At 38.3% G+C, this 19,772-nt stretch overlaps 1 protein-coding gene across 5 annotated transcripts in view; it reads left to right on the forward strand.

Annotated features, from left to right (window-relative positions):
- USP24 (ubiquitin specific peptidase 24) overlaps window positions 1-19,772 on the forward strand; it is a 61,450-nt gene that overhangs the window by 13,479 nt on the left and 28,199 nt on the right. For 4 of the 5 annotated variants that reach the window (XR_007778049.1, XR_007778050.1, XM_050977293.1 and 1 more), the window contains exons 3-30: window positions 158-225; window positions 1,691-1,834; window positions 2,330-2,452; window positions 3,327-3,362; window positions 3,938-4,003; window positions 5,502-5,567; window positions 6,365-6,439; window positions 7,151-7,309; window positions 8,383-8,497; window positions 9,013-9,116; window positions 10,255-10,362; window positions 10,823-10,918; window positions 11,016-11,177; window positions 12,376-12,420; window positions 12,996-13,103; window positions 13,721-13,870; window positions 14,506-14,637; window positions 15,175-15,286; window positions 15,517-15,593; window positions 16,454-16,594; window positions 16,745-16,798; window positions 16,976-17,091; window positions 17,766-17,832; window positions 17,995-18,105; window positions 18,483-18,581; window positions 18,661-18,831; window positions 19,432-19,517; window positions 19,657-19,750. Coding sequence is in view for 3 of the 5 variants with exons in the window: in XM_050977293.1 (XP_050833250.1) it covers window positions 158-225; window positions 1,691-1,834; window positions 2,330-2,452; window positions 3,327-3,362; window positions 3,938-4,003; window positions 5,502-5,567; window positions 6,365-6,439; window positions 7,151-7,309; window positions 8,383-8,497; window positions 9,013-9,116; window positions 10,255-10,362; window positions 10,823-10,918; window positions 11,016-11,177; window positions 12,376-12,420; window positions 12,996-13,103; window positions 13,721-13,870; window positions 14,506-14,637; window positions 15,175-15,286; window positions 15,517-15,593; window positions 16,454-16,594; window positions 16,745-16,798; window positions 16,976-17,091; window positions 17,766-17,832; window positions 17,995-18,105; window positions 18,483-18,581; window positions 18,661-18,831; window positions 19,432-19,517; window positions 19,657-19,750 (2,885 nt within the window). In the remaining 2 variants the exon portion in view is untranslated. The remainder of the gene's footprint in view (window positions 1-157; window positions 226-1,690; window positions 1,835-2,329; window positions 2,453-3,326; window positions 3,363-3,937; window positions 4,004-5,501; window positions 5,568-6,364; window positions 6,440-7,150; window positions 7,310-8,382; window positions 8,498-9,012; window positions 9,117-10,254; window positions 10,363-10,822; window positions 10,919-11,015; window positions 11,178-12,375; window positions 12,421-12,995; window positions 13,104-13,720; window positions 13,871-14,505; window positions 14,638-15,174; window positions 15,287-15,516; window positions 15,594-16,453; window positions 16,595-16,744; window positions 16,799-16,975; window positions 17,092-17,765; window positions 17,833-17,994; window positions 18,106-18,482; window positions 18,582-18,660; window positions 18,832-19,431; window positions 19,518-19,656; window positions 19,751-19,772) is intronic. The other variant, XM_050977295.1, reaches the window with a different exon arrangement.

Here is a 19,772-nt window from a genome sequence, read left to right on the forward strand (position 1 = left end):
TGTCTTAAGAAGCATGCTAGTTATGAAGGAGCAGTAGCACTTCTGCTACTGCTAATTTGGGTTGGTGTTCCCTCAAATTTGCCACAAGGTCTCTGAGGTCATCTTAAAAAGTAATTTTTAAAAAATACTGTTTAAAAGCACTCTCTTTTCTGCAAAGGTCTTTCTGATTCTGATGAGAATTGCAAGAGGTTTATGGACAGATGCATGCCTGAAGCATTTAAAAAGGTAAGTAGGTACAGTGGGCCAGTTCAATGTTTCTTTGTGCTGTTTGTGGTGAAAATAAAAATAGTCTTTTGTAATCCAGACTTCGGCCAACTACTGAATGGGTTGTTAGATTAAAATCACACTCAAAATATTTTCCTAGATTAAAATCACAGAAATTTAAATTTAAATCATACAGGGTCCCAGTTCTGTAACTCAGGGCAACTTAAGCACTTAGCTTTTTTCTTTTTTTTTTTTTTTTCCTCTTAAATGAAGAGCTCTGTAGTAATTAAGAGAGCCCAAAGAGAGGTTTAAAGACCCTTGGATATGGCCACTGGTGGCAAGTTCATGGTCAGATTTCCATTTACTATACTTTGTGTTGTTTCTTCAGAGGATTGCTACATTCTTCTCACAATCCATTTAGAATTTCATCTTTCACCTCAGTTCTCAGTGCCTTTTGTTTCTCTGGGCTGTTGTGAATTTGCTCCATAGAGCTCCCCAAACTAATTGACTTCCCACTATTCCATCCACTTTAGGTACTGCCTCAATTTTCTGCCCAGTATTTAGACCATATGTATAAAAACACATGCATACCCTTTAAAAAGTTACTTTGTCCTAGTGTTAAAATATTGAGAATATAACTTCATTTAGGAAGGCAGAAATTTAAGGGAAAATTTGTTTTTCCATTTAAAAATCAGAGTACTAATCTTAAATACAGTACTTTTATATCACTTGGTATTTTTTGCATATGAAATAAACAATGTAGATTGTTCCTCCAGAAGGATAATCTGTAGAAATCTAAGTTCAGGATGTGCTGAATTACAATTTGCTGAAATATTTACAAGAAACTCTATTAATGGTACAAAAAGTGATTGTATTTAAACTATTAAGTTTTTTATCTGCCTCTGTTCAGACACTGCAGAAATTAAATGAAATTTGCAGATGGCAACCGAGTGTCCTTTATAAACAGCCATGAAACCAGATTTAAAGAACATGTTTCAGTAGGTGGGAGAAGCATTAAATACCTCTTTCTCCTGGTACTTGTGCTTTGTTTTCCAATAGAAGCTGCTCAGAAAGTGTGAATTGGTAAATGGTTAGCTCAGCTGAATCAGGGCAGCTTTATGGCTGCCTGTTTCAAGATTTAATAGTTGTGTGTTCAATCTGCAGACAGATTCATTTCCTAGTAGTTGTTCTTTGCAAAGGTTACAATCTCTCCTAGTGCATGCAAATGGAAAACACTTTGATAGATTTTATTTTCTGTCATAAACTGTGATTTAAGGTGTTCTTCTGCAAAATTACAAATTGAGTTACCTCTTAAGCCATTAGAGCAGAAAGAACATCTGAAAACCACACCAGATAGTGATGAGTGCATTCCAAGGAAATATTTATTCAAAAAAAAAAAACCAGTTTCAGGAGTTGATAAATTTGTCCTTGCTTGTGAATGTGCTCAAACTTTAAAGAAATTTCTTTTTTTTTTTTTCCTTGATAGCTGTTAACATCCAGTGCTGTTCACAAGTGGGGAACCGAAATCCATGAAGGAATCTACAACATGCTCATGCTGCTGGTGGACCTGGTTGCGGAGAGAGTAAAACAAGATCCTATCCCTGTGGGCCTGCTTGGTGTGCTTACAATGGTATTTGACCCTCTGATGCAGTTTCTAATATCTGGGTATTTGGCATTTTGTATTTATGCAGCTGATGTTCTTTCCAACTGTTTCAGTTGTAGTTCATTGTCTTAAAATCTGCAGCCATTGCTTGCTGCAGGTATTTTACCTCCAGTATGCAATTCAAAGGAGTGGGTGCTGTTCAAAACTTCTGAAAACTACCTGGAAAAAAAAAATCACATTTTGTCACTTTGCTGTTTATTTTTTAAAACTGATACTTTGAGTTCAGTTCTCTGTTTTATGGACCTCTGGCTCGTGTGGTTATTGGATATTGGATATATAAAGGCTTCAAAATGCTTTATATGTTGAGAACTGAGAGGCAGGAGCAAGGGGCTTGTATTCAGCTTTATTTTTTGCTAGATCTTTAACTGTCAGCCAGGAGAATGCTCAGCTAAAACAATTATCAAGATAAGTTTTGAAAGTACCATAAGGCACCTGTTCATTGCCATGGGCTTTTCTTTGAAGGCATTTAATCCAGACAATGAATATCATTTCAAGAATCGAATGAAGGTGTGCCAGAGAAACTGGGCAGAAGTCTTTGGGGAGGGGAACATGCATGCTGTCTCACCCATATCCACTTTTCAGAAGGTAAGCAAGGCCATGCCCTAAAAACTAATTGTAGGGTGGGTGTCTTTGTCTCAGATAAGATTATTTGTTTAGTGGGTATTTGTATGACAAAGTTTAAATATGTTACCAAGAATTACTGCAAATAGATGTGCAGTGTGTGTTTGTCTGTAGACATTAATTTGTGCTCTCAAATTGTTCCAATTCTCTGTTAGAGGCTGCATTTAGAAATGGGTGAACTTTCATGTCTAAAGTAGCACAACAATCTGTGTTTTGCTTTAGACATGAAGCACACAACAGGTGGATCTGTGTATTTAAGGACTGACATCTGTTTGGTTGTTGAGTGTGAAATGACCGGGATAACTCCAAGTGTCTAGTTCTAGTAGAGAATTCAGGCTTTTCTGACAGCCAAGGATGAAATAACTTCAACTCAAACACACTGGCAAGGAGGCAGTTTTTGAGGTTTGCACTGTCTTATCACAGTTTTTCCAGATGGGTCCAAAACAGCATCAGTGGAGTTGATTTCTCCTTCAGGAAACAAGTTTGTGGCCTTAGAAAGAAAATTCTTCATCCGCTGCTTTGGGAAAGTCATGTTCCACACTGCTACAGTGCTATAAATACAGTTGCTTGTGAGTCAGCAGCCACAATGTGATCTGACAGCACATGGCCAGTGATGTCAGGCAGAGTCCAAAACAGGATGATGCTCCTGAGAACCAACCAGAGTTCCAGCTACACTTAATTCAGGAGCTGTTACAAACACTGCTTTATTTGTGTAATAGTGCATCCATTTGAGGTGTGGGTTAATGGGCTGAATGTGTGTCCAAATGCCTGTTTCAGAAGACAAATGTTTTGCATTGATGTTGCAGCTGCTAATTTGTTCCTATTCTTATTGTTCAAGGAACCTCATGGGTGGCTGGTGGATCTGGTAAACAGGGTAGGTGAATGTAAACCAGAATTGTTGTTTGTCACTTGAATCGTTGGTCTTCAGGGGTAATTTCTTCTCCTCCCCTCACCTTGCCCTTGTTTTTTGACTCATCACTTTTCTGACAACCACAAAAAAATTAGTTTGAGATTTTAATTCTGCCTGGTAAAATGTAGCTTGTTGAGTTGCTGCCTTCTGCCTTGAGCACCTTTACCCTAACGTGGGATCTACGACCTGAGGAATTTGAGAGCCCAGCTGAGGCTGCAGTCAAAGGTCCCCCAGGCAAAAGTGCCAGTCCAGTCAGCTGTTGCTGCATGTTGTCTGCCTTTCTTCCCTCTGTCCATTTTTACTCAAGACAGAGTTTCTAGCTTGATGCTTTCCCTGCTATCATGTATAATTGCATGGCATTCCCCAGTGTGCCCCTGCATTCCCATGAAAATAGAAAGCTTTGTTTGGATGGGATGTTCCATGGTAAAGGACACTTGTTGGCATCTCAGGAACTGTCAGTGATGAATATTTTCTATAATCTCTTATTTAAAAGATAAAATACTGTAGTTCACTGTGTAATACTGATTATTTTATTTCAGTTTGCAGAGTTGGGTGGATTTTCAGCAATTCAGTCCAAACTCAATTCTGAAGATATTGAACTTGGGGTAAGTCCATCTTCTGTCATGAGACTTCTCCCTTTCCATGTTACCTTTCATGTAGAACTGCAGTGGCCCTTTTGGCAGTACTTTTACCTTTTCTTTGGTACAAGAGTAGCATTCCCACAGAGCCCTGGAGAACTGCTGTCAGGCTGGAGATCAAATGAGGTTGTACATAAGAATCCTGACTGAAAAGCAATTAAGACTTCACAGAGAAGAGGAGAAATTAGTGTACCTTTCTGCTAGCATTCAGCCTTCTGGTTAGACATCAATCAAAGTAGTTTTGTTGTATGTTCACCAGTATGTCCCTGGTTTTCTGTATACTGCATGCATAGTTGCTTTTCGCTGCAAGCAAATTGACTTCTGTCATTTATTATAGAAATCACTGTTAAGGGAAAAAATCCTTAGAAGACAGACAGTGTTCTAATCCTAAACAACTTTTCAAGAGCAGTGTCTTAAAATTGACTGGTTCAACAGAGCTAAGCTATTTTTGGTGATGAAGTCTAACTTGGTTAGTTTTAGCTTCCTAACCTATATTCAGGAGACTTCCAATTCTTTCAAGCCTTAGAGAATGAGGAGGCTAAAGGAAAACTATGTCATCTGGAACCTTGTCCCCCAGTATGAAATCAGTCTGCTTCCAGTGACATGCCACTTGGAGGAATTCAACTTTTTTTCTTGGGGTATTGATATTTTCTGCTTTATATTGAGATGAATTCATACATGAGCTTGACAGAAGAATAAGGAAAACCTTGATAAACATGCCAGTTCTGTAATAGAAACTTTGACTTGACTCTGTTTAATGATTAATAACTGCTTGCTTAGGAAGGAAATCTGGGTCAGCGTCATTAATCTGGGCCTTGGATTGCAGTGCTGCACACTCAGTTCCATAATTCTTGATCCAGTGTGAAAAGAAAACTGATTTTGATATTATTTATTGGCAAACAATCCTTTTATACGTTTAATTTCTTGACGATAGATACCGCTTTAACATCATGCATTGAAGCGATCTTGACATGTATATGACACATTTACAAAAGCTTTCTCCCACGTATTGCCTTGGGAAAGAAATTTGCCATATGGCTTTAACCTTAAATTTTGCATTCACACTTTTGATTGCTGCAGAGAGCAAGCAAAATGTGATATGTTCCTTTCCGTCTGTTTATTTCTGTGACTGAAACAGATCTGTCAGAGAACACTGAGCAGAGTGATGAGAGGACCAAGATTAGTGAAAACTGGGAAGGCATTTTTTATTTCAGACAAAAATATATAACACATACTGTATGCCATATATAATACATTGCACATACTCTACTGTGTGCCATAGAGTAAATCTTTCTTAAACCATGTGTTGTTGTAAAGGACTTGCACACCAAAAACAATCATAGGAAGTGACTGGAAATACATAATATAAGTGATACTTGTTCACCTTTATTTGCCTTTTAATCTATAGATTACTATGAAAAGATTCCTTAAATATGCACCTAAATACTTGCTGTCTTTCTTTCAGGCAATCTCTGCGTTAGTTCAACCATTTGGAGTTTGTGCAGAGTATCTTAACTCTTCTGTAGTACAGGTAAAATCTCTTTGTTATGACTTGTAAGAGGACTGAAAATTAATTTCCAACTGTGTTGGTGTGAAACTGGTGACTAATTTGAAAAGCCTTCAAACCTCACGTTGCAGAAAGTACAAGAACCATTTTGAGCACGCTGAGGTGATGAGTAAAGGGCTCAGACAATGTTCAGATTAATTTTCCAAGCAATTATCTGTAGTCATGTATCTACATCTGCAGCAGTGAGAAGCTTTTCCACTGCTATTAGTAAGCTTCAGCAGTAGAAGCCATGTGGGGAAAGAATCCAGCCTGAAGGATGAATTTTGCTTTCAGTTTAAATTTCTGGCTAAGATGAAGAGCCATGGATATGAGAGTTTACACTGCAAAAATTGTTGTACAGGAAAAAAAATCACCAGGATCTCTTTGTATGTGCAGATGTACTCCAGGCTTCACTCCTGCCCTCACCACCAAAAAGTGTTGACTTAAGTGACTGAAAGACTTTATTTGAAGAGGATGTAGTTTAGAAGCCCCTGAGAGTAAGAGAGGCACATGCACCCAATAACTGATGTGTTTTTAGAGGTCAATTGGTCTGTCTGTGTTTGCAAACCTGCATTACAGTGGTCTGAAATGGGTTCTTACTCTAATTGCTTTTTATTTTCCTGGACATAGCTTTATCTTTGTTGTAGGTGTAGCTTTATCTCTAAGGTAGTGGTGAGCTTTCAGCTAAGTATTTCCTTTTGCTGTAGTCACGTCTTTCAAGTAATGCAATTGATTTCAGGAAGCATTAAAATGATTGTCATGTCTTTTCTCACGTTCTTTAGCCCATGCTGGATCCAGTCATTCATAAAATGATTAAATATGTACAGAATGTAGAAGAGAAGGACTTGAAAGACAAGGTAATGTTTTACATATTAAATATTTAGGAAGAACTTCCTGCATGTCTTGGAAATGCTGTCAGTGTAAATTAGAACAATAGCTTTCTTCTCACTGGCAAGAATACAGCCTGTTCTGAATTCTGACTGAATGACATAATGAAAATGCATTTATCCAATTCCATTCAATATCCTTTTCAGTAAATATCTGGTTTATGACCCTTTCTTAAATATTTTGCCGCTGTTGCTATCAAATTTTGGGGTTTGTTGGTCCCCTTGTGCAGCATGCTGAATGCTCACTTCTCTGACTCAAAGATATTTACTGACTTGCAGTCTGTTAAATTCATATTACTGTTGCAATAGCTGTTTGCTTCTGAGAATTTGGTAGTAAAGTGTCTGTGCTACTTCCTGCATTACCCTGAATTTGGCATTCTATTAAATTGTGTTGACTTTTTACTTAGTTATAAGTTGTTCATTTTGAACGAGAAAGTATTCATAGGTTGTTGAACCAAAGGAGAGCAATTTACCAAATCTGAAGCTTTAACCAAAGGTTTCATTATCTTAAAATTTCTACTGCACAAGCAATACTTTCATACGTACCAGGCACTGTGTATTGATTAACCAGTCTGTTTGGTCACTAAACCTACTCTTTGTGAGTCACTGACATCTGTAGCAGAATAGCAAAAATACCAATGCCTCTGTTTGTCCCTTTTTCTGTTGTTCTGTTTCAAACAGAGGCTGGTGAGTATCCCTGAGCTCCTGTCTGGGATCAAACTGCTGTGTATGCGCTTCCAGCCTGACCTGGTCACGGCGGTCGATGACTTGCGGCTGGACATTCTGCTGCGCATGTTGAAATCCCCCCACTTCAGTGCAAAAATGAATTCCCTCAAAGAGGTAGGTTGGCTTTTTGTCTGGTTCTGTGTGTGCACAAGAGCATGGGTTTGGGTGGGATGGGTTGTTAATGAGCCACTGAAACCACAGCTTTAAGAAAAGAGATGGCGCAATATCTTGCAAGTTATGTTGCCTTAGCAAAAGCTCGGTTCAAAATAAGCACCAAAACAAGTTAATGTAACAGGAGTTGTTTATAGCATTAGTAGCCACTGCAAGGCTTCCCAGTTAGACACAGCTTGAGAAGTGCACTATTCTAAGAAATGCAATTTTAGATTGATTTATATGCAGTGGTCTCTGCTATTCATTGAATAGTCACTGAGCATCCTGACATATATCCCATATTTCTTCTTTCACTGAGAGGAAACAGGAAAAAAACCAAATGGGACTTAAAACCTATACTGATGTTTCAGTCCATATCAGGTCATTGCACTACATAATTGTAGTATTTTATATTTTGTTGTATGTGGACAATGTAGTGTTTCAGAGTCCATCTTTGCTGCTTTTTTCCTTCTCTATTTATGAGAATATTGAGATGTTAAACCTCATTGCTGTTTGGTTCTTAATCATAAATGCTGTGTATCCGTGGTGAATTTATAAAAGTGCTGCTTTTGAAGATTTTAGCAGAAATGTGCTTTTTCTCCCTCAAGTGAGAAGCCTGTATCAGTTCAGTATTGGATAAAAAGTAGGACACTGATTTGAGTGTAACAAGCAGAAGCCTGAGATAACCTACTTCTGGCATATCTCTAGAAAGATACCTGGCAGTATAGGCCAGCTTTTCTATGTCAGACTGAGAATAAGATTCTGCTGCATCAGAGACTGATGACATGGTGTTTCTGATTAGGAATTTGCCTTTAAACAACTTATTAAAAAACAAAAATGAAAAGTTAAAAAGCCAACACCCTGCAAAAAACAACCAACTCAAAAAATCCCAAACACCTTCTGTACTCAAAATATTGCAGAATTCACACTTAAACTCCATCATGAGCTTTTTTGAATAGATTTCATTCTCTGTGTGTGTGATGCAGGTGGGATTTTTTTTTTTTTTTTGTTAAAATCTTACATTTTGCAATTTTTAGGTAACAAAATTAATAGAAGACAGCACTGTGTCCAAGTCAGTGAAGAATGCAATAGATACAGACCGACTGCTGAACTGGCTCGTGGAGAATTCAGTCCTGTCAATTGCTCTGGAAGGTAAGAACTCTCCTAAAGCCTTTTGGCACATGCTTTAAATGACTTAAATTTAAAAATCTCATCTCTCCCTTTCAATACACTTTAATGGGCACTATTAACCAAAGAGTTCAAGGTTTTTGTCGTCTCCAAAATAAAGTAAAATCCTGCAAATTCTGTAACTATCATCTAGTCCTCTGTTTGACATCTGTGCAGATGTCTTCTATTGTACTTGGGGTTTTTTACTCAAAATTTGTATACTGTTAGCCTCTAAAAAAGAGAGAAAAGAGGTGTTTTTCTTCTCAAGTAGTAACATTCTGTAGGAGTACTATCAGATGTATGAAGCAAAACAAAATAAAAATGGAAACAGCCTTGTTCTTTTTCTTTGTACTGATACTTGTCTGTAACAGTAAAGAAAGACCTTCCAAATGAAGATAGCTTTGTTCTCTCTTTTAAAATAATTAGTTCTTTTATATAAAATTAATGTATCTAATATTGTTTGAAATGCATTTGTTGAGTTGCCTTTCTTTGTTTCACAGGTAATATAGACCAAGCACAATACTGTGATCGGATAAAGGGAATTATTGAACTGCTGGGCAGCAAATTATCTTTGGATGAACTCACTAAAATTTGGAGAATTCAGGTAAGCAGTCAAGACTAGGCAGGTGCTCTTAGACTGTCTTGCAAACAAACATTCAAATGAAGGGATTATTTTAAACAATCTGTACATCTCCATTGCAATGTGGAGGCGTTGAGATTTTTAACAGTATAATTAATGCAAAGATTTCCTTCTACTTCTTCCTTTACCATGTAAAAATCAATTGTTGTGGCAATTTCTTGTATCACAGCTGCTGAATCCTGTGATGAAGTTCAGTTCTTTGCAACAAGTGTTAAGGGACTGCAAAAGTATTTGACTTGGCATAAGAGGTTGTCAGCCTGAAACAGGAGTGACAGGAATATTTGTCTAGACCAAACTAAGATATTAATGTTTGTGGCTGGAAGTATGGATTTAAAGTCAGAGTGTGACTTTAAAGAGAGTGAGTTCCATTCCCATTTACCTCCCTGTACAGACATATAATTGACTGACAAGTCATCTTTTGGCCGTCACTTTAAGGATATTCAATTTAATTCTGTGTGGGAAGGGTGATTTGAGTGTTCAGTAAGTGACACATGGAAACTTTGACAAGAAACTGATCTTCCACTGCAGGAAATGGTTTTCTTCTCTGTGAAAATGTTGATATTTTAGACTAAATTCATTGAACACTCTCAGCTCTGCAGTTTGTGTGGCCTGGTAGCAAGTCTTTAATGCTTAGCAAAGTTGAAATGTGATTCTAGCTCCCTCACTTTTATTCTTTAATAAAAAGCAATACTTCCTCCCCCTCTCTGGATGTTGTTACCATGGTGCTCCCATCTGTGTGGGAAGAGATTTTGTGTTGCTCATTTTTGAGTAAAGCCTGGAAGAGTTTCAAAGATTCAACACCTCACACGTGAACCTCACCAAGCAATAGCAAAGGTGATGTTTGTACTGCTGCCACTGCAGCAGCTTGAAGCTGCTGTAATGATGACAGACTTGTAGTTTCCTGCTTTGGAATTACTTCCAAAGACTTCTCAGCCAGGGAAATGAGGAGCACAGACAGTTTACTCTGAACTTGTGGTTCTACCATGTCAAAAGCTGCTATTCTCACTCATTGCTGTGAATAGTGGGATAATGCTTACACGCAGGTTTTTCTCTGGCTTGTTTGGGTTGAAGACCTACCTTCTTGTGCTTTCCTCCTTTTCAGTCGGGACAATCCTCCACTGTGATTGAGAACATACACACCATTATTGCTGCAGCTGCTGTGAAGTTTAGCTCTGACCAGCTCAATCATTTATTTGTTCTAATCCAAAAGGTAAGTTTTCACAGGAATTTACATTCCTTAGGAAGAGAATTGATGAGCTGTACTTGTGCATCCAGCCTACTGAAAGGCAAATACCTTGAATACATTTATATTTTCTATATAAATGTAAAATTTGCTGTTAAAAAACACTTAAGTTTTATGTTAACCCAGGAGCCTAATCTGCTACTGTATTGCTAATTGGCTTGGATTTTAAGTACATTGGGTACCAGTCCTAAGGGACTTAAAGTGAGATTTTATTATGATATTTAATCCCTAAGTGTATTTGAAAAAGAGTTGAGCAAATTAGTGCTGTAACTCCCAGCAACAGAAATAAGGAAACACTTAGAGTGGAAACATATTTGTTTGTATTTTGATTTTCCTGCAGTAAAGCAATTATGGGTTATATTTTTGTGTACACTTGAGATGGAACAGCCTGGTAAGATGCTCTAACATTGATTTCTTTGCTGCCCAGAGCTGGGAGACAGAGAGTGACCGAGTGAGGCAGAAGCTGCTGAGCCTCATTGGGCGCATTGGCCGAGAAGCACGAGTGGAAACAACCACTGGCAAGGCAAGGGGATGGTTTTCCTTTGGATTTTTGGTTTGTTAAATGTAGAGTAGCCTCTGTATTTCCTAGGTCCTGACTATCCTTGCCCTTCTTCCTGCAGGTTCTGGAGGTACTTTGGGAGCTGGCTCATCTTCCAACGTTACCATGTAGTCTTATCCAGCAGGCCTTGGAGGAACACCTGACAATCCTCAGTGATGCTTATGCAGTGAAAGAGGCAATCAAAAGGAGCTACATCATCAAATGCATAGAGGATATCAAGAGGGTTGGTTTATTATTTTATCTTTTCCAAATTGAAATCTTATCTAGCCTTGATGTTGCCCTTTTCTTTCACGATGCACAAATTGTGTCCCATCTGTAAGTTCTTACCTTGGGGAGTCCTCGAGAGGGGTAGGCTTTGTGTGAGCCACTTTGTTGATCATGAGACTCATAGTAAGTCTCTTGCCTTTGTTTTAAGCAAATTTTCAGCACAAGGAGTGATCAGTTTATGGGAAACTACCAGGATGGGCCCAAGGTTAGAATTTGCAAATGGAACCACTGTAAAGGTATGTCAGTATTTTAACTGTCCCTTTCATGTGAAAGCCTAGATTAGTTTATTTTGAGTAAAGCATGTGTTCTGGCATGACCGTGAAGTCTCAAAATACAAATCAATACTTCAATTGTAGTCGTTTTGTATTTTAGTAAAATACTTAACTCTTTTCTGTAACATAAAGAAGCCATTCCCAAAGCTGCCTGTACTGTTTCCTGGCAGCAGCAGAGATGTGCATGGCTTAAAAGACTGCATATATTCTCTCCTGCACTGTTCACATAGCAGGCAGTTTTTCCTCAGGCGTGCAGGAATGCTCCTGTCTTCTTTTTTCAGCCTGAAGTATGCTGTAAATAGAGAAAAAGGCTTGTATTTTTTTTGTTCATTTCTTTCATGATAAATTAGGTTTTGTCTGTGTTGCAACATCTGTAGAGGATTTAATATGTTTAGGAGGTACAGTATGTTGGTTCTTGAAATTGACCACACTTCTATGTGTGTTCATAAATATGAATTTTAAATCTTCGGTTCTCAATATCTGTGAAAGTTGTAGGTTTTTTTTTTTTTTTTTATCTTCTCTTATGCTTTCCTAATCTCATTCCTTTTAATTATATTCTGGCAGGGGCTTTTACATAGGTGCTGCAGTGGGAAACATGTAAGCTAGAAGGGATTGGGGTAAATATACAGCAGACTTTAAAATACATGGGGTTCTTATTTCCCTTCATTAGGGAAATGAAGACATAAACTGGGAGGGAATGTAATGTCAAGGCAGCTTTCTCCAATTTGTGAGGGAGTCTTGAGTGGAGAGCTCTGTTATGGTCAGGTTCCTTCAGCCTCTCTGAGTGTGTAGGTGGTATTTGGGTGTTGTCAGTTTTTAAACCAGACATCACTTCTCTGAACAAGCAACCTCAGTACTGGTCTGTGTGGTCAAACTTTACAGAAAATGAAGCCTCCCAGAAAAGTGATGAGCAGTTCTAAAAATGAGGTAGGAGGGTTATTCTTTGTAGGATCTCTTTCAAAATGCAGCTTAAGTATCCTTTGCTTCCTATCAGGGAGCTGCTTGCAGCACCAATCAGAAATTTCTTGTCTCTTAAGCCTCAGTAGTATTTGAAATGCTTTCTTCTCTTGCTCTTCCTTTAGCAGTAAGTAACAAATCCATTTGACTGGATTTGCCCTTTTGTGCCCTTTTAGACCTGTTTCATTTCCCATAATTGAGGAAGGTGGTGGTTATCATCTCTCCCTGGTGCAACTGAGCTCTTTTTGGCTACTTAATTTGCATGTTCTCTAGCAAGGAGCTGACACTTTGGGCTTAATAATAGGGATAGCAAAATGGCATATGTGTGTATCAAGGGACTTGTTGTAGAAAGTGAAGAAGGGCACGTTGAGTGTGTTTGAAAAGAGAGCAGGAACAAGTACCTGAAGCCAGCAGAGGTGGTAGCTGTTCTTTTGAAACAGCAGCCTTAACAGATATCAGTAGGCTTCCAGAAGTCTGAGAGGAAGGTGAACCTGTTGTTGAGCACCTACCACATGTGTAATTGTTTTTACCTTTCCTGCTGCCAGTCGTCCCAGCACAATAATCCTCAGTTTGTGTGGGTGGTGCCAGCCCTGCGTCAGCTCCACGAAATCACGCGCTCCTTTATTAAGCAAACTTACCAAAAACAAGACAAGGTAAGGCTATATGCTGGAAGAATTGTTGAAACTTTTTTGTTGTGTCTGTGTAGCTTAGCCAAACATGGAAGTCTGAATTTAGAAAAAAAAAAATTAGCTATTAAACAATTTTAAAAGTAGTTCAGTGATTTAGCATAAACAAGCTGTTGGAGTAGAGGTGCTGTGCTGTCCCTTTGTGAGTGCATGTGTGTGTATGTATAAATCTGTTTGCTGTGTCAGGACTAATTTGTTTTATTCTCAGCTTTTTGTAGAATAATTAACAGGCATGTTTGTGTTAAGAAATGAACAATGGCTAATGTTTAGACCAACTGCTTTGTAATTGAATTGACATTGACTCTTGGAAAACAGACAAAACTACCAGCAATCATGTGTGCTGTAGAGTGGCTGTGTGGAGGTGTGGGACTTTGCAATCTGCAGCACTTGTGTTTCAGCACAAGCTGAAAACACCAACATCAGGGGGTTGGGTGCTTGGAAGGGGAACAGCTGACTCTGAGTCGGGGTACATGACTCCTTCTGGTAAGAGATGTGTGTCTCTAGAAGAGAAGATTGCTGTATGCACATCCCAGTTTAACTATCGTTTTAAAACCATCTTTTCTCTCTTTTATTTTATTGCCAAGAGCATTATCCAAGATTTAAAGAAAAACTTTGAAATAGTGAAGTTGGTGACAGGAAGCTTGATATCCTGTCACCGTTTGGCTGCATCTGTGGCAGGCCCAGGAGGGCTGGTGGGAGCAACACTGGTGGATGGCCGATACACTTACCGGGAGGTACCGGATTTCTTTATCTTCTTGTCTCATTTTTGGAAATCACTGCTGAATAATTATTTATGGTTCTACTACTTATATACGAAGGCTTATTGTACCTTTGTTATTATATAGACTATAGCTGTGTAAACATTACACAAAATTACAAAATTCCTTAGCAAAATTTCTGGTGAAAAGTCGATCTCCCCATCCTAGGATCTGTTGTTGCCAAGCCTGTGCAGCTTCCACCTTCTTCACCAGCTTCAGTTGCTGGTGGAGGTGATACCCTTGAGTGTGTTGTGAAGCTCTTAATACCTGCAACAGATTTGCTAATTAGCACATAGAAGCCACACACACAAATGGCAGTTTGCTGCTCATCCTTTGATAATTATTTTTTCCACGCTAGTTTTGACTTAGTGTCAAATATCACCACCAGCAAAGTAAGAGCAAGTCCAAGGAGACTTCAGTGTTTGTTTTTAGAAAGGTAGCCACAAAGTATGTTTAAAATAGAAATCAATCTCACAAACAGTTTCTGTTTCTAGGCTTTTCAAAGTGTACTGTTGTTTGACAACTAAATTTACAAAAAAAAATTGAATGTTCAGAGTACTTGTTTCAGAAAGAAAAGTCTTAAGCTTGAGTTTTTGTTTCCTCTTTCTCAGTATTTGGAGGCGCATCTAAAATTTTTGGCATTTTTTCTGCAAGAAGCCACCCTTTATTTGGGCTGGAATCGTGCCAGGGAGATCTGGGAATGCCTTGTAACTGGCCAGGATGTTTGTGAGTTGGACCGAGAGGTAAGAAAAACTTGAAAAGTTGGTTTCTGTGGTTGCAGAAGGAATTTTAATGGATCATGAGCAGCATGTGTGTTTGTTGAGACATGTGGAGTGTGAGTAGCAAACACATACTAGTCATGCATTTTATGCTTTGTGTAAGATACAACAGCCACTGTTAGGAGTTCCCTTATGGCCAGGATGCTCTTTCAACATTGACAAACATTTAACATTTTTTGTTAACAATTGACAAAATTCGACTGGAAGAGGGACATTGGCTGGGAGATTAGTTGATGATGGTTTGAAAAGGGGCACTTGGAGGTTGGTGCAGACACAAGGATACATTAATTATTTAGGTGAAAGATGACTGTGAGGTACCCTAATGCTGCAGTGCAGCCTCTATAACATGTGAGGTTACCAGGAGATGAGATTTTGACCCTCTTGCTGTAGATAAAACTTCTGCAAGATGAGTTACTGTGGTATCTGACATAGTTTGCTGTATAAAACTAAAATATTTGATGTGACAATGGGGTAAAAATTATGTCTGCCTTTCATTCTCAGATGTGCTTTGAGTGGTTTACAAAAGGGCAGCATGATCTGGAGAGTGATGTGCAGCAACAGCTCTTCAAAGAGAAAATCCTTAAACTGGAATCATATGAAATTACTATGAATGGTAAGAAAATGGATTTGGTGAACAGATTTGGAGTTGAAATATATATCAGAAATTAGCTTCCTAAGCCTTCAAATCAAACATCTCACCAGTTCTACAAATCAGTGCAATAAAGGGATCTATCATTTTGAGCTTTTAGATGGAAAAGTTCATCTCCTGTGTTTGATAACTTTTTAAACAAAGAAACTAAGCCTGACCAGCATAAAAAAATCTGCTTCTTTTTTCATTTTCAGGTTTTAGTTTATTTAAGACTTTCTTTGAAAATGTGAACCTGTGTGACCATCGGCTGAAGAGGCAAGGAACTCAGCTGGTGAGTGTGTTCTGGCAAGTTTGTTCCTGTGTCCTACCTGTGTCCCCTTAGGGACAGAGAGGTGAGACAAGGATTGGGTAGCAGCTGTTTGACCTGGTCATGTTTCTATTAAAGACCAGAATGTCCTTGTAGCATTGACATTGTTAAATTGTGAAGCTAAAATTTTGATAATTTCAACAGTTCAAATTCAGCAATTGGAAGCTGGTTTGTAGCTTGTAAAATTTTGTATTAGGAAGGACTGAACTATTTTTTGAAAATAATCATGGATTCTAGTGTGCAATTTTTTTCTTCTCCCTAGCAGTGAAAGTCTTTTTTTAAATTATTTTTTATTTTTCTTCTTTGCATGGGAGTTAGACTTATCATATTTAAATTCTAACCTACTATAATTTTTTACTCTGAGCCTTCAGTGGTTTTGTTAAATTAATGGTTATATGTTAAGTAGTTTTCTGTAGGCATTTTAGATCTTTATCACAGAGAACTTCAAATGCAGAATTTTTTGCCAAGTATCATAGCAGGTTTTGTGATGGTTTATTGTGTGGTTAGTTACCATGTTGACTTTTTTGAAACTAATTCCATTCTAGATTAAATTTTTCCATGCTTTTAAATTTTTTAATTTTTCAGTTGGCTTGACTGAGATTGTTCTTTGAAACTTGTTTATCCATCAGTAAACAATTTTTTTTTCTTGTGTAAATACACAAATGTGCAGCAGTTGGTTTAACTTTGCACAGTGCCAAAGTTTGGCAGCATGTTGGAAAAGAAAATTTAAGTTTTAATCAAAAGGTGCTTTTCCAACACTTTTGTCCCTGTGGTTCTTGTGTAAGAAATCCAGTCACATTTTACTGTTGTTCTTCCTTGTGTAGAGTGTAGAAAAACTGGAATTAATAGGAATGGATTTCATTTGGAAGATTGCAATGGAGTCACCAGATGAAGAAATTGCCAATGAAGCTATTCAACTGATAATAAATTACAGCTATATTAATCTAACTCCCAGATTGAAAAAGGTAGGCATATGTACATAAATGTCCTTTGACATTCATAAAGTCCTGATACTCTGCATGTTCAGCTGTGTGATTTGTTGGGTTCTGTCAGTTTATGAGTAGCTCCCATGATTTTGGTGTAAGTTCTAATTAATTTGTACATTTTATCTTTAGGATTCAGTTTCACTGCACAAGAAATTCATTGCTGATTGCTACACACGATTAGAGGTAAAGGACAAATTTTAATGATTCTCATGCCTACATCTTTTTATTTCTGTTTCTTAGAATAAGAATACTTGTCTATGATAGTTCCATTTAAAGAAAAATATTCTTTCCACAAATATTTTTTGTCCTCTGAGCTTTCCAGGCCATGCTGACTGTCTCTTGCTCTGCTCTGTGTTGCAGGCAGCCAGCTCTGCACTCGGTGGTCCAACATTAACACACGCTGTCACCAGAGCTACAAAAATGCTCACAGCAACTGCCATGCCTACAGTGGCAACATCAGTTCAGTCTCCTTACAGGTAGGCCAGCTTCTCAAGGAATAAAGAAGACAGTTGATATTTGCTCCCAGCTGCTTCCCACAAGATTTTGAGTGCTGATTAAAATTCTCAGTAATTGGTAGTGGTGAATTCTGGTGGTTCCTCAACTGAATATTCCAATTGCAATAGTTCCAGAGATTTTTGAAAAAACTGTGTTTAAAAACAAAACAACAAGGAAACAAAGAAAACCAAAGCCAAATAGACATTTTAAAACCCCAAAACAATGGGTAAAAACCAAAAAAACCACCTTGCCTCCAGCCCCCCAAAATCAAAACCAACCAACAAAACAAAAAACCCCACAGGTTATTACCAGCCTATTAATCATGTAATATTTCTGAGGCAATGGGTATGGTTCTTCTTCAGTTAGGAGAGAAAAGGTTGTTTTTTCAACCTCAAGCTTAATTTAGTCATACCTGAATATGTGTAACTTCAATATAGGAGCATAGGGTGGGACCTTTAGAAACTTGAATCTTCCTCTGAAGCTGGCAACATCTCAAGCAGTACAACATGAGCCTCTTTTCCTAGTTCATTTCTGCTGAATTAACTCCAAGTTTAGGGTGGTGCCTTCAAAACCAGACAATTCATGGCAGTTACCCGTGGGCGTTGGAAATGAATCTGTGAGACAAGTTACTCTTGTTTTCAATGTTTATCTTTAGGTCAACTAAACTTGTCATAATTGAGAGACTGCTGCTGTTGGCAGAGCGTTATGTGATAACAATAGAGGTAAGATGTTTCATTTCCTACTAGGCAAAGCTAAGAACATGACTTCCAATTTTATTAAAAACCAGTAAAAATTATTTAAACATGCAATCCCAGTTACCCACCATCACAGAAATGTCTTTATTTTTCAAGAGTGATGTTACTGTCATCCTTCTCTTCCTGTAGGACCTCTACTCTGTTCCCAGAACTATTCTACCTCATGGTGCCTCTTTCCATGGACATCTTTTAACCCTTAATGTTACATATGAGTCTACCAAAGATACTTTCACAATAGAGGTAGGTGTGCCCAGCTTGTGTGTGCCGTGGGCTGTTGGTTACGTAGCCACTCTTGGTGGTTTTATGGCTGGACTGAATAGAGTAAGATGGTTATAAAGATTCCAGTCAGCTTGAAAACTCTTCTTGAAAATGTTAAAAATATGTATATGGAAGTGTTTGTGGACCAAATGTATTTCTATCATTAAATTCCAGAATGGGAAAAATAAGTTTCTTGCTCCCTGTGGGTGTTGGAGCTTTTCTGTGCTGTCCTATCCTGACACTCTTACCAACAATACTTTTACCACCCTATGCAGGAAGACTCTTTCAGAAGATTTTAATTTTTCTTGGCATTTACTGCTCGAGCAGACTTACTGAACCAGTGTTGTTTAATTTCACAGGCTCATAGCAATGAAACTGTAGGAAGTGTCAGGTGGAAGATAGCAAAGATGTTGAATTCACCTGTGGAAAATATACAGATATTTGCCAATGACAGCCTGGTATGTTAACTGCAAATAAATCCCATTCTTTATGCAACTGAGTCTTTTCCAGAACTAAACAATAAATATTTTCTTGCAGCTAACAGTAAACAAAGATCAGAAACTACTCCACCAGCTGGGCTTCTCTGATGAACAAATCCTTACAGTAAAAACATCAGGAAGTGGTACTCCATCAGGGAGCTCTGCAGATTCCTCAACCAGCTCCAGCAACAGCAGCAGTGTGTTTAGTTCATCCTATGCAATGGAACAGGTACAGCAGAATAGACCTGAAGCCTTCCCTCAGATTTTCTCTGTGGCAGGGATAGATAAGGGAGAGAGTAGGAGCTCCAGTAACATCTTCCAGTCTTTAGTAATCTGGTTTTGCTTTCAAACTGCAATTGAAACAAATTATCTAAATACACAACTGCCTTGTGCATGCAGGTTGGATTTTATCATCTGTACTCTGTCACCTATGGTAGCCTGCTTGGTGTTCATTCATCTCTGCAGGGACTTTCAAACAAATAAAACCCATCTGGTTTAATTTTGAGACTGTGTATTTGCTGAGGGTAGAGATTTCCACATTTTCACTACTAAAAAGCTGCAGTAGGAAAGTAAGCTAAGAAGCATCAACTGACATGTTCAGATCATGCCTGGTCTGCTTTGTATTTTGCTTTTCATGACAGCTGACTTCAAAAAATGATTGTTAAAAGTGGAATGGAATGATGTAAATGTTGTATCAGCCTAGAAAGCAGCTGGGATTTCTGTGGGTCATGTTGGCATCTAGGCCATTTGCTTCAGTAAAGAGCTTTGTTAAATTTACATGTAACAGAGAAGTGAGAAAAAGACCTTTGTATTTCTGCTCAATTCTCAGGAGAAATCCCTGCCTGGAGTGGTCATGGCTCTCGTGTGCAATGTGTTTGATATGCTTTACCAGCTTGCCAACCTGGAGGAGCCAAGGTAAGCAGATTAAATGGTTACTAAATATTAAAGAATTGCTCCCAGTGCCCAGTTTGAATATTCCACTGTCTGCAAGCATCCACCAGGCCAGTGTGGCTGAGCCCTTGTTTTGTTCATGTAACTTGGGATTTCTTTTCAGGATAACGCTGCGGGTGAGGAAACTTCTGCTCCTGATTCCCACTGACCCAGCTATTCAGGAGGCTCTTGATCAGCTTGACTCCCTGGGAAGGAAGGTATGGATTTAATAATTGATGA

The sequence above is a fragment of the Serinus canaria genome, chromosome 8 (assembly GCF_022539315.1).
Source record: "Serinus canaria isolate serCan28SL12 chromosome 8, serCan2020, whole genome shotgun sequence".
NCBI lineage: Eukaryota > Metazoa > Chordata > Aves > Passeriformes > Fringillidae > Serinus > Serinus canaria.